Source organism: Oryctolagus cuniculus, chromosome 1, assembly GCF_051225735.1.
Source record: "Oryctolagus cuniculus isolate XC-2025 breed Fujian yellow rabbit chromosome 1, ASM5122573v1, whole genome shotgun sequence".
Lineage (NCBI taxonomy): Eukaryota > Metazoa > Chordata > Mammalia > Lagomorpha > Leporidae > Oryctolagus > Oryctolagus cuniculus.
The window spans coordinates 146554118-146568389 of NC_142867.1; the positions used below are offsets into that span (position 1 = coordinate 146554118).

The 14272-nt window shown below is 44.4% G+C and overlaps 1 protein-coding gene across 2 annotated transcripts in view; it reads left to right on the plus strand.

Moving 5' to 3' along the window:
* Nucleotides 1-14272, plus strand: part of IARS1 (isoleucyl-tRNA synthetase 1) — an 89388-nt gene that overhangs the window by 43930 nt on the left and 31186 nt on the right. For both annotated transcript variants that reach the window (XM_051859118.3, XM_089336209.1), the window contains 5 exons: nucleotides 184-270; nucleotides 1597-1680; nucleotides 2739-2883; nucleotides 9587-9707; nucleotides 12095-12186. In XM_051859118.3, coding sequence (XP_051715078.1) covers nucleotides 184-270; nucleotides 1597-1680; nucleotides 2739-2883; nucleotides 9587-9707; nucleotides 12095-12186 — 529 coding nt within the window. The remainder of the gene's footprint in view (nucleotides 1-183; nucleotides 271-1596; nucleotides 1681-2738; nucleotides 2884-9586; nucleotides 9708-12094; nucleotides 12187-14272) is intronic.

Below are 14272 nucleotides of genomic sequence, written 5' to 3' on the forward strand. Positions count from 1 at the left end.
GCAGAATTTGTGTTTCCAAACAAGACTCTAACATAATAGTGTATCTATGTCGGTTCTGTGTCACATATTTTCAGCACTGTAACTCGAATTGTAGCCAAGAGTAAGAACTCTTGGGTTGTTGATTACCAACATAGACATGCAGGCAGTGAATTAATGGAAATTCTTCCCTGTGCTTGGACTCAGGTTTTACACCCTGCTGGTGCTGGCCACGGCCCTGTTTGGACAACCGCCTTTCAAGAACGTGATTGTGAACGGGCTCGTCCTGGCGAGGCAGGTGCATTCCTCTGTGTCATGACCAGTTTCAGTTCTGTTACCCTCTGTCCTCGTCCCCTAAAGGTGTTCCTTTTCCAAGCAGCCATGTTCTGCTTGGACCTCTCCACATGTTCTCTCTGAGAGGAATTTAGGAACACTGAGTTCCATCTTAGTCCTCCTCTTTCTCTCCCTGTATTCAAGGGTATGGCATTCCTGTCCTGTCCTTGCCTCCATCCTCAGCCTGTGTCTCCACAGTCCACTGTTCCTAAGGAGGAGGGGCCAGGCCTTGTGGAGAGAAATCAAAGGAATGACTCTGATGGAGCCAGTACAGGAGCAGTGCTATCAGTGAGATCACAGAAAATGTGACATTGACCTATCATTATATGAATACATTTGCTTAGAGCTCTTTCGTTTGTGCATCAGTCCTACAATGTGGATTTCTGTTGTCTTCCTAACATATGAGGGCCAGGATCAGAGCTAGTGAAAGGCAGGCAGGTCTCACCCAGGGACTCTGCCACTAGGTCCTGTGCCTCCCTTGTCCAGTGCTCTTCTTCCTACTGAGGAGTCTGCTTTTTCCTGTGTTCTTATTACCTCTAGATATTGAGAATAAAAATGAACATAAACAGAAATTTTAAAATAAGACTAAATATTTGCACACACAGACACCCTGCCACACGTGCCACGGGAGGAGCACAGCACCTAACATAAAGTATACTCATAGTGTTTGCCGTGTCCGATTGGACATGTGAACTTGTGTTAACTCACTTAACTCTCAGAACCATTAGAGATGGGCCCTAGCAAACACTGTTCTGTTCTTCATCTCTGTAAATTTGTATTTCAAACAAGTTGTAGAAGTAGACTCACACAGTGTCTTATTTGGGCTAATTGACTTTTTGTCCATCAGCACAGTTCTGTAGGGGTTTTAGGCTGTTGCACATGTCAGTCACTCATTTCTTTTCAGTGCTAAGTCATGTTCCATAGTTTACCACAGTTTGTTCAGCCATCCACCACTAGGCTGCTTCCAGTGTTTGGTGATTGTGAATAAAGCTACTGTGAAAACTTGTGCAGTTTTTTATGTGATTCTGAGTTTTCATTTCTCAAGGGTAAATGCTAAAACATCTTCCTGCTTCTCTCTACCCTGAAGCTTCACTGTGATATTCTAACAAAAGTTTAGAGATATCAACAAATGACCCTTTTGTTGTGCCTTATTCACACTAGCTTACATCTAAGTTAATTACTGTCTCCATTTACTTATTCTTATTTGCAAGTAATCTGTAACCATTTGTAAAGAAAGATAAATCTGATATAGACTGACTTAACGGCATCTCTGTTTTACTTTACAAGTGATGGCCAGAAAATGAGCAAACGAAAAAAGAATTATCCAGATCCAGTTTCGATCATCCATAAGTATGGTGCTGATGCCCTCAGGTAGAAACCAGCGCTTTGTCTTGTGTATATTTGTCATTTTTGATGTAACCCTCGCCCATCCTATTAATCATGGTTCTTAGACTTGGTTCGTAACGAGGCTTTTAAACACATATCTCTGTTCTGTAGATTGTTATTTTGGTATGGCTTTTGATTTTAAGTTTCCAAAATAGTTTGAGTAGTAGAGACATTTCAGTCCTCAAGGTAATTTTGAGGAAGAGGACCTACTGGGTTTTGTTGAGCTATTCAAGTCTTCCAGTCTGGTTGCCCATTGCCTTAACTTCACTAACTTTCTGAATTTCCTGTCTTATTGATACTAGACTTCTCTTTCATCATATATTTTAATTTTGTATTTACAGGGCCATATGAGATACATTTTATGTAAGAGCAAATAAAAATTAATATTCAGAAGCTTTTAAAGAACTTTGAAAAGCCACTGCTTGAAATAGTCATAATCATGAAATTATAGTGTTAATGTTAAATGGGTTACAGAGGTCTTGTTCGGCATCTCTGTGTTGTAAACAAGACCTTGACCCAGGCTTTGTGTGACCCATGAGCAGTCAGAGGAGCTGTCTGTCTGCTGTTGAGTTATCTGTAGACTTACCTGTGTGCCGTTGACCATTTGAGCAGGATAATTCTCTGTGTTGGGCTGTCCTGTGGAATGTCTACCAGAATCCCTGACCTCTGCCCACCAGGTGTCAGATCCTGCTCTCTATAAAGGCTGCTCCTTGTGAACCAGTTCCATATGTGGGGGTGTGGGCAGTGTCCTTGGCAGTGAGGAAGTGGCTCTTGATGAGGACCAGACCTGCCTTGCTCTTGGTGCTGGTGCAATGCCATGTTTTGTCGTGGGGTTACATATACTCCTTCATCATTTTCCTGGGGTTTTATACAGAGTGAGAATTTTGTGAGTTTTAAGTTGACACTTGAAGAGTATTCATAATTTCCTCCTTTCATGGGAAAAAAAAGCTTTGATTTTAATCTCATCCCTTATGTATGTGAAGTAGCGATAGTTGGTGTGTTACCTATGTGCCTTTTAAGTGTGATTTTTCTCCCTGTTTCAGATTATATCTGATAAACTCCCCTGTGGTGAGAGCCGAAAATCTCCGCTTCAAGGAGGAGGGCGTGCGGGACGTCCTTAAGGATGTGCTGCTGCCCTGGTACAATGCGTATCGGTTCTTCATTCAGAACGTCCTGAGACTTCAGAAGGTATGTACTGCAGCGGTGTGCCTGTGTGCTGAGCCGTGACACAGAGCTCCACGGGGGACCTTGATGCCACTGTCAGATGACTGGGCAGGGGGTAAGAGGGTGAGGCACAGAACCATGGGGATGCTGTACGTGAAGGTGAGACATACCTGGGGTCAGGCTGTAGTGGCAGTATGGACCCAGAGCTGGACGATCTGGGAAAGTGCTCACCTCTGTGGGACACAGCCTCCTCTGTAGAGAAAGAATTGTACCACCGTCTTCTCAGCCAGTGTGTCATGCCTGGGTCCCTGTGCGGCGAGACAGTAGTCAGCTATTGTCAGAGCAAGTACCTGGGGAAGAGCAGAGCCTGGTGCTGGGCTGTCTTTTGAGAGGTAGGTTATAGAGGCCACGCTGCAGGTGACACGGGCTGAGATGCTGGCAGTGATAGCGATCCCCTGTGGGTAGTTAGAACCAGAAATACCAGTTGTGATGTCTGGAAAAATACTCTTTGAAGCATCTGGCTGCTTACCCAAGAAACTCATCCTGAGAAACCCTTGCTCAGGCTACCTCCCCACTCTCAGCTGTGACCACTGGAAGGGTCCATCACATTCATCACCAGCGCATTCCTGTTTGTGCTTGCAAGACCCAGCTTGGGACCAGGCCGACAATAGCGATGCTCATCTTTGAATTCGCCCGCGCCTTACAAGTGATGATCAGTGAATCACTGATTGATTCCTGCTGAGTAGCCTCAGACGCCAGCTGCAGGACTGAGCTCGGGTCATTTCACTCCAGCAGGCAGATCACTTGATTCTGCTGCCTCTGGGCCCAGCTCAGGCTTTTGATGAAGACTCAGCATGTTTAGCAGAGGTGCTCAAGGTCTGCTTTTCTCTGGAAGTTGAGAAAGGCAGGTGTCTCCTAGCATTCTTCCTCTCTTTGCACTCTTGGGCCTGAGACCAGGAAGGGTGAGAAATCCTTAGGTGTACCCTGGACACCTCCACTGGGTCAGACTCAGGAGTATAGGCTGTGTCACACCTTGCTTAATGCTGGCAACCAGTCTGGACATACCAAGGGGCAGACTCCACCATCAGCCACCTTAACCTGGGGTAGGGTCACATTGTTGTCAGCCTAGTGCAGTCCTTCAACATACTATTTCATTTCCCTTGGATATATACCTAGTAGTGGGATTGGTGGATCAGGTGGGAGAACTATTTTTAAATCTTCTGATGAGCCTACATACTGATTTCCAGACATTTACACTGCACAATTTTACCAACAGTATGCACCATCACCACTTGTTACCTTGTGTCTTTTTGATGATGATTGCCCATTCTAATTGGCTTTAGATGAAATTCATTGTGGTTTTGATTTGCATTTCCCTCATGATTGGTGATGTGCTTTTTTTCATGTATCTATGGTCCATTCGTGTCTTCCTTTAAGAAATATTGGTTAAATCTGCCCGTTTTTTAACTGGATTAATTGAATTTTTTCTATTATTTTAGCTCCTTCTATAGTCTAACTTTTAACCCTATGTCAAATGTGTAATTTGCAAATATTTTCTCTTATCCTTATGAGGTTATCTCATCACTCTGTTGATTGTTTCCTTTGCCATGTTAAAAAAAAAAAAAAAAAAAAACTCCTTCGTTTGATGAAATCCTGTTAGTCTGTCTAGTTTTGTTTTTGTTTCCTATGCTTTTGGGGTCTGATCCAAAAAATCCTTACCCGTCCCAATGTTCCACAGCACCTCCTGAATGTTTTTCTTGTAGTGGTTTTAAAGTTTCTGGTCTTAAATTTAGGTGTTTACTTGATTTTGAATTGATTTATATACATAGAATTAGGGCCTACTTTCATTCTTGTGCATATGGGCATCCATTTTTTTCAGAACCATTTATTGAAGACTGTCCCTTTTCCAGTGTGTGTTCTTAGCAATTTGGTCAGTGATCAGATGGCTGTAAATGTGTGAGTTTATTCTAGGGTATTTATTCTGCTCTTTTAGACTAATATGTCTGTTTTTATTCTACTGTGCAATGTGTTCTAAATAAAACCTTCTGCTTTGTCATTTTGTTGAAGATTGCTTTGGCTGTTTGTGATCTTTTACGATTCCACACAAATTTTAGTCATATTTTTTCCTAGTTCTGTGAATACATCATTGGTATTTTGGTATGGATTGCATTGAATCTGTAAATTTCTCTGGGTGGTATGGATTATTGATTCTTCCAGTCCATGTACATTTTTATGTGTCCTCTTCAGTTTCTTTTGTCAGTGATAAATAGTTTTCAATGAAGAACTCTTTCAACTCTTTGGTTAATTTTATTCCTAGGTATTTTATTTTAGTCTTTATTCTTAGGCTTTTATAGCTATTGCAAGTGAATCACTTTCTTGGTTTCTTTTTCAGATAATTTACTTTTTTGTATATTGACTTTGCATCCTGCAACTTTGCTGAATTCATTTATCCAAGTAATATTTGTGGAGTCCTTGGGAGTTTCTGTATATAGAAATCTATGTGTAAGATCATGTCATCTACAAACACTGACAGACTTCTTTTCCAACTTGAATGCCCTTTTATTTCTCTTTCTTACTAATTGCCTTGGCTAGGATTTCTAGAACAGTGGTGCATAAAAGTGATGAAAATAGGTACATTTGGCTTGTTCTAGTCTTAGAGTAAGCCTTCAGCTTTTCCCCATTCACTACAGTGGTAACTAAAGGCTCCTTACACATGTTCTTTGTTACACTGAGGCATGTTCCTTCTGTACCTAATTTGTTCAGTGTTTTTATCATGAAAGATAATTTTATCAAATGCCTTTTCTGCATCTATTGAGGTAAAATGATTTTCTTTAAATAGACAACTTTTATTTAATAAATACAAATTTCAAAAGTACAACTTTTGGATTATAGCAGTTCTTCACCCCAACCACCCTCAATGATTTTCCTCCTTCAGTCTGTGGATGTGGTGTATCCTGTTTACTGAGTTGCATATGTTGAGCCATCCTTACATTGTGGGATGAATCCCTTGATCATGTTGAATAATCTTTTAAAGGTGTTTTTAGATTTCATTTGTTAGTATTTTGTTGGGGATTTTTGCATCTGTGTTCATCAAGGATATTGGTCTATAGCTTTCTTCTTTTGTCCTTGTCTCTTTTTGTATCAAGGTAATACTGACCTCAAAAATGTATTTGGGGTGCTAGAGTTGTGGGACAGTAGGTTGAGCCTCTGCCTACAATGCGAGCATCCCATGTAAGCTCTGGTTTGAGTCCCAGCTGCTTCACTTCTGATCCAGCTCCCTGATAATATACTTGGGAAAGCAGCGCAAGGTGTCTCAAGTGCTTGGGCCCCTGCTACCCACGTGGGAGACCTAATTGGAGTTTTAAGCCCCTGGCTTTGACCTGGCTCATCTCCAGTTATTTGGGGAGTGAATCAGTGCAGTGAAGATACCTTGCTTTCACTTTCACTCACGCATTCTCTCTCTCTCTCACCCCCTCTCTCCCCAACTCTACCCTATTCTGCCACCCTCTTTCTATAACTATGTCTTTCAAATAAATAAGTAAATCTTTTTAAAAATGTGTTTAGAAGAATCTTCTTCTTTTTTTACTGCTTTAGATTGAAAAGCCATTTTATCTGATGTAAGTATGGCTACTCCTGCTTTTCTTTTGGGTCCATTTGCATGGAATATCTTTTTTTTTCTTTTAAAGATTTATTTATTTACTTGAGAGGCATAGTTACAAATAGACAGAGGGAGAGACAGAGAGAGAGAGATCTTCCATCTGCTGGTTCACTCCCCAAATGGCCACAATGGCCAGAGCTGAGCTGATCGCAAGCCAGGAGCTTCTTCTGGGTCTCCTCTGTGGGTGCAGGGGCCCCAGCACTTGGACCATCTTCTTACTGTTTCCTAGACCATCAGCAGGGAGCTGGATCAGAATTAGGAATAGTCAGGACTCGAACTAGTACCCATATGGGATGCTTAGCCCACTGTATCACAGCGCAAACCCCGGAATATCTTTTTCTATCCTTCCGTTTTCGATCTATGCCTGCCCTTAGATATGAAGTGAGCTTCTTGCAGGCAGCGTATAGCTGGGTCATTTTCTTGTTTTTGCTTTAATTAGAGAGTCAGAGAGAGCTCCCATCTACTGGTTTGCTCCCCAAATGCTCACAACAGGCTGGGCCAGGCTGAAGCTATGAGCCAAAAACTCAGTACGGGTCTCCAGCTGGCGTGGCAGAAACCCAGCTACTTGAGCCGTCACTGCTGCCTTCCAGAGTGTGGAAGCTATAATCAGGGGTGCACTCAAAACCCAAACCCAGACAGGGGATGCTGGATGAGGATGAGATATGGGAGGCGGGCATGATAAGCACCATCTTCTATCATCACACCAAATATTCACCACAATCTCTTTTAAAATTACTTTCCATTTCTTTGCGAAGTCTCTGAGAGTATTAAATCAGTGTTCTCTTAAATTCATTGAGTTTCCTGAAAATAACTTTTAAATTCTTGATTGAATATTTGACCTTGTCTGATCCAAGGTGATGGGTTTCTGGTACCTTATTTTGTTCATTGGGCGAGGTCATTTCCCTGAGAGTTCTTGATGCTTGTCTCCGTATGTCATCACTTGTGCATTGCAAGATTATTTTCTTCCATTCTTTGTAATCTGGCTTTGTTTCTCACTGTTTTTCCGAAAATTCTAAGTGGTTCACTTATCTGACGCTGCAGATAATAAGGTGGCACCCTAAGTGGACACTTGCCACAGGTCTGCCGCCCGTGTGCTGTCACTGCCTCAATGGTACCTTGAACTCAGATTTGTCCCAGACCCACAGTTGGTGTGCTGCTCAAAATGAACCAGGAAGTTGTCCAAAAAGAGGCCTCAGATGCCCACTGCTATGGCTATCGATGCCACAGTACTAGGTCATACCTAGAGACTGTAGCCACCCAGACCAGGGCAGCACTGGGGTTGGACCAAAGCCCACACTTCTGTGGTCTGCTGCTGTGAGTCCATCTGCTGCTGAGGCCACTGCAACTAGCCACAAGTGATACTGTCTGGAGTGTAAGTCTGAGCAGCTGGGGCCACAGGACTCCACCCAACACCAGGGCAGATCCAAAAGCTCGTCTACTGGCACTGGCCTGAAAATGGGGAATATTAGGATCTGCACGGTGTTGGGTTTTACCAGCTGGTAGCTGGCACTAAGTCCCAAAGCCCAGTCCCGTAGCTCGCTGCTGTCTGCCCATGGATGAGGGAAGCCTGATGAAGGCAGCCTCCTGACTGACTAAGCTGGGACACACCGGGGTCTGCCAGGCCCTGTGTTGTCTTGGGGAGGCATACCAGTCCCCTGTGAGGTGGGTGGTGGTGCCCACTGAAAGGTGTTCATCCTTCTGGGGCACAGGTCTTCACCTTAAGCCACAGCAAGTTTAGAATTGTTAGTATCTGCCCAGTGTGGGTTTTACTGGTCCCACACGGAGTCCAAGTTTAGAGCCCCTTGGTTCTTTGCTGTCTTCCCAAGGTTGGGAAGCATCTTAAAGGTGGCCTTTAGGTGGTCACACCTGGGTTTCACCAGCCCTGTAGAGTGTTTCGGGTCCTCACCAGGAGCACTGACGCTGGCAGTGATAAACACCTAAAGGAGTCTGTCGTACCACAGTGCAGGTCTTGGGTGCTGGGGCAGTCCTAGAGGCTACCTCTGCTAGCACTGGCCTGGGGTTAGAGGCCATTAGATTTTGTCAGGCACTGGGTCCCACAGCTGCACAGTGGCTCTGAGACAAGGTCCAGACTGCCCTTTGCTGCTCTGCTGTCCTGCAGCTGCAGCCTTGCTCCACTGTCTGCTGAATGTTAGGAGAGGGGTGATGGAGGCAGTCCTTTGGCCACTAGGCTGAGGAGGGCCCAAAGTCTGCCTATAGTATGGGCCTCAATATGGGGGTCGTGGAGCCCTGTTGAGACCTGTTTTGGTCACGGCAGGCCTGGTGCTGAACTTCAAATCTAAGGTCTAAATTCAATTCAAACTCACTCCCCCTAGCGGGAATTGAGGCATCTCTCCCACAATGGTGTTTGGAGCTGGGGGAGGCGTGACATAGGCAACACTTGCTTTCTTGAGTATGTCTTACTGTTACACTAAAACCAAACATTGCAATCTCACGTGGCTTCCCTGGCTCTTTTGAAGGTGACTTGGTACATGAATAAGCATTCAAATTGGAGTCTGTGAGGAGATAATCACCCAAGCATCTTACTTAACCACCATTTTTTTTTTAAAGATTGATTTATTTGTTTGAAAGGCAAAACTACAGAGAGACGGAGGGAGGGAGGGAGAGACGGAGGGAGGGAGGGAGGGAGGAAGGAAGAGAGAGAGAGAGAGAGAGTCTTTCCATCCACTGGTTCACTCCCCAGGTAGCCACAACAGCCAGAGCTATGCCAATCCGAAGCCAGGAGCCAGGAGTTTCCTCCGGGTCTCCCACATGGGTGCAGGGGCCCCAAGACTTAGGCCATCTTCCTCTGCTTTCCCAGGGCACAGCAGAGAGCTGGATCAGAAGTAGAGCAGGCAGCAGCAGCTTTACGCACTATGCCACAGTGCTGGCCACTTAGCCACCATCTTGCCAGAACTTCAAAACCAGAGATTTTCATTGCCATTGGGATCTGGGGTTTTTGTTTTTGTTTGTTTTTTCGTGTTTTGGAATTCTTTGCATTTAAGAAACTTAATGAATTTATTTCTCTCTTAATAGCTGTGTCCAAATATTTCATTAACTATCCATTCCTAGGAAGAAGAAAAGGAATTCCTCTACAATGAGAGCACAATCAAAGAAAGCCCCAACATCACAGACCGGTGGATCCTGTCCTTCATGCAGTCCCTCGTGGGCTTCTTTGAGACTGAAATGGCAGGTGAGTCAGTTGAGCTGTCCTCAGGAGTAAGGACTAGTCATTCTCTTTATCGCTGGCCCTTTTGGTATTTAATAGTTGTTCTTCATACACTTAGAATTTTGAGAGAGTCAACACAATAGCTAAGTATAGTTTTGTTAAGGCTCCTTGGTGTAGAATCTAGTTTCTAGAATTTCTCACTTGGACCTATGGTTCTGTCGGGCTCCAGCCTTGGGGAAGCCTACCTAATCTGCTTTCCCAACCTTTGCCTAAAACCATAAGCTCACGTTGGTAAGTAATAGGAATAGGAAGAAATGTCTCTTTCATTATTGCTTTTCTGAATTTTGTAATTTTTCTGGAATGGATAGGAGCTGTTTATTTAACAGTAAAATATACCTAAAATAATGAAAAATGCTTTAGCAACACCTACTACTTACTGAGTATCTTATTATCTGCCAACTGCTTTATATAAATATTGTCTATTAGACACTCTGGTAAAGCAGGCAGGCAGAGGCCCCAAGTCACGGTGAGAGTAGGAAGAGATGCTGGGTGAGGTTAACCTGCCCACCCTGACTCTGTTGGCCAGGAACATAGCTGGCATTTAGCTCAGCCCATGGCACTCCTAGAGTAATCAGTCACCACATTTGGCACAACATGTTTGTTAATTAACTTCTGTGAAGGACACATCCACCCAGTTGAACATGCATAAGGATCATGTCATCAAGTAGTTTGTCAGATTAACTGGAATGAAGACAGTCAGGAGTGGATGAGGATGACTCCTTTCCAGGGAAGGACAGCACTGGGAGCTCACCACACGCTCCCTGACATGCTCACAGCTGTGCTTCCAGTGGGTGGGATTTGATAGGGGTGCTGCCTGCCATCTTTTAGCACCGGTTCTGCCAGAGCCTCGTCTGCCTGGGAACTAGAAATCAGTAGTCTCATGGGGAGAGGTGGGAGAGGCTGAACGTTTGAATAGAGACAGCCTTCAGACGTAGACTGCCGGGTTCAGATGCCTGCACTGCCAGCCTGTCAGTGCCAGCAGTGACAGCACCACGGAGTGACCATGGCGACCTTGTGGCGTGTGCAGTTACTGTTGCAGCCTCCGCAGCAGCTGTGGCACCTGTGTATATCATGCTTGTCATACTGGGGTTCATGTGCTCTCTAAGAGTTAAAACTTCAGCACAGGAACTTGGAGCTTCCTTGGTGCAAAGTCGAGGGAACCCTAGAAGGAATTGAGATCGGCAACTTCTCTTCACAGTAGGCTTTGGTCACTGAAATCGTCTGTGTAGGAGTATGTGAACCACAGCAGAAAGCAATCCTGCCCTTTGCACTTTCTCACCTGGTAAGCTTATACCAGGAGCCTCATTAACACTCACTGAACTCCTCATTAATACAAATTGGGTGTTATTTTTGGTTTTATTCTTTGTTGTGTGTGTTTGTTCAAGAGCATCAGGTAAGGGGTTACGCCATGGCTCCGGCATCCCATGTGGGCACCAGTTCTAGTCCCGGTTGCTCCTCTTCCAGTCCAGCTCTCTGTTGTGGCCTGGAAAAGCAATAGAAGATGGCCCAAGTCCTTGGGCTCCTACACCTGCATGGGAGACCAGGAGGAGGCACCTGGCTCCTGGCTTTGGATTGGCTTAGCTCCCTATTGTGACAACCAAAACATCTCTTCAGGCATTGCCAATGACCCCTACGGGCCAAATTGCTCCTGCTTGAGAACCACTGGCTTATGCCATGTCCCTTACCATCTAGTTTGAACTATCTGTCTTTTAGCTGAGGAACCGGGCTTTTGTTAGACAACTCCATGTACACTGCACGTTCCAGAGCTTCTTTCGACTTCGAGCCACATGTACTGGGTTTAGGTTTTCCCACTGGCCAGTGGGAGTTCATATGTGTCTCCTTGGGTGGCTTTGGGTGGCTTTTTTTTTTTTTTTTTTTTGGACAGGCAGAGTGGACAGTGAGAGAGAGAGAGAGAGACAGAGAAAGGCCTTCCTTTTGCCATTGGTTCACCCTCCAATGGCCGCCATGGCCAGCGCATCGCACTGATCCAAAGCCAGGAACCAGGTGCTTCTCCTGGTCTCCCATGCAGGTGCAGGGCCCAAGCACTTGGGCCATCCTCCACTGCACTCCTGGGCTACAGAAGAGAGCTGGCCTGGAAGGGGAGCAACTGGGACTAGAACCCTGTGTGGTGGCGCCGGCTGCTAGGGTGGTTTTGTATGCACCTGAAACACCTTTTAGCCAAATGACACATCCTCAATAAGTGAGCTGTTTGTGTGTGCTTCTGTCTGGTTTTCCATGCCCCCTCAGTGAATGAATGGAAGCCCTCATAGGAAAGGGGCTGCTTGTGTCTGGCCCTCCCCCTCCTGGAGCCTGGCACAGACTTGCTGACTGACTGATTGTCTTCCTTTTAGCCTATAGGCTTTATACCGTGGTACCTCGCCTGGTCAAGTTTGTGGATATTCTGACCAATTGGTATGTCAGGATGAACCGCAGAAGATTAAAGGTAAGTGTAGTGTAGATAGCTCGTTGGAGAGGCAAAGTGTATCTGAAGTTTGAGAGCTGGAGGAAAATGGCAACAGTCAGATGCTCTCGGGTTTTGAAGCTTTTTCTTTTCCATTTACATTTAGTTTTTATCATTTGATAGATGGGGACTTAAAGTTCTAACTCATTTTGTGTATTTTCACAACACAATTTTGGACATGTCAAATTAGGAGGAAAGCATCTTAAAATTAAAAATAAGTTTGTGCAAATATTCTGCAGATATTGTCAAGTATGGCTGTAATCTTGAGTGAGAATTTGCTTGCTTCTCTCACTAGGGAGCCAGTTATTTATTAAGTGTTGACTGTGGGCCAGAACCTTAGTAGCTGGTGGTTTAGACTGAGGGGAACATGGGCTGTGGTGTCAGGATCTGTGCCATGTATGTAAATGACTAGGGCAATACAGAGGTGATAGGTCTCCTCTCTGCAGTCCAGTTGAAGGCTCCATAACCCATTGGTCCTGTCTTTAAATGTGCTAATAAAAGCCCATAGACACACCGAAGTTGTGTTTTTATTAAAATGCATTACATATATATGAATACTTAGTGTATACACTCATATATGTATGTCTAAAAGGACATGTACTAAAATGTTCACAATATTTTGTCACAATTGTCTTTCCTACAGTGATTTAGAATAAATAATTTTTAAAATACAGAGTATATGTGAATACTTTTTTTTTTTAAGATTTATTTATTTACTTGAAAGTTATGAAGCCAGCCCTGTGGTGTATTGGGGAAAGCCACTGCCTGCAGCGTTGGCATCTCATATGGGCACCAATTCCTGTTCCCTGCTAATGTGCCTGGGAAAGCAGCAGAAAATGGACCAAGTCCTTGGGCCCCTGCACCCACATGGGAGACCCAGAAGAAGCTCCTGGCTCATGACTCCTGAGCTGGTCGGCTCCGGCCATTGTGGCCATTTGGGGAGTAAACCAGAAGATGGAAGATCTCTCTCTTTGCCTCCTCTCCTGTCTCAACACTTAATAAATAACTGGCTCCCTAGTGAGAAAAGCAAGCAAGTTCTCACTCAAGATTACAGCCACACTTGACAATATTTGTGGAATATTTGCACAAATTTACTTTTAATTTTAAGAGGTTTTCTCAATTTAATGTGGGCCCTGACGCTTTCCTCCCAATTTGACATGTCCAAAATTGTGTTGTGAAAAATATACAAAATGACTTAGAACTCTCTTCTAACTCTGCCTTTCAAATAAATAAATAAATAAATAAATCATTATTTAAAAAAGAAAGAAGGTCATAGTTAGAGAGAAGGAGAGACAGAGAGAGATCTTCCATCTGCTGAATCATTCCCCAGATGGCTACAACAGCTAGGGCTGGACTAGGCCAAAGCCAGGAGACTGGCGCTTCTTCTAGGTCTCCCTCATGGGTAGCAGGGGCCATATTCTACTGTTGGGTACTTGGGCCATATTCTACTGTTCTTTGCAGATCAGTCGCAGGGAGCTGGGTCAGAAGTGGAGCAGCCAAAAACACAAACAGGTCCCCATATGGGATGCCAACATTACAGGTGGCAGCTTTACTTGCTATGCCATAACACTGGCCTCATGAATACTTTTATAAAAAACAAGAGAGATGGGTTTTTGGTACAGTAATTAAGCTTGGGATACCCCTATCCCATATTAGAGTGGCTGCATTCAAGTCCCAGCTCTGCTCCCAATTCCAGCTTCTAGCCATTGTGCACACTGGGAGGCGGCAGTAGATGTTGAGTCAAGTTTGGGTCCCTGCCACTCACACAGGAGACCCAGATTGATTTCCTAGCTCCTGGCCTCAGTCTAGCCCAGCCCTGGCTGTTACAGACATTTGGGGAGTGAACCAAATAAGTATTTTTATTTTAAAGATAATAAATCTTACCTAAAGATACTTTAAAATTTTCTTCTAGCAACTGTTTCTGTTGGGTATGAATCCACCATTGTACCCTGAAACTTTAGGCCCACAGTCAGTCTTCAGCTCCCAGGTCCACAGCCATTCCCTTTCTACTCCATCTTGAGAGAGACTGTCAGGGGGGTACAGACACATATCCCAGCCTGGTTCCCTT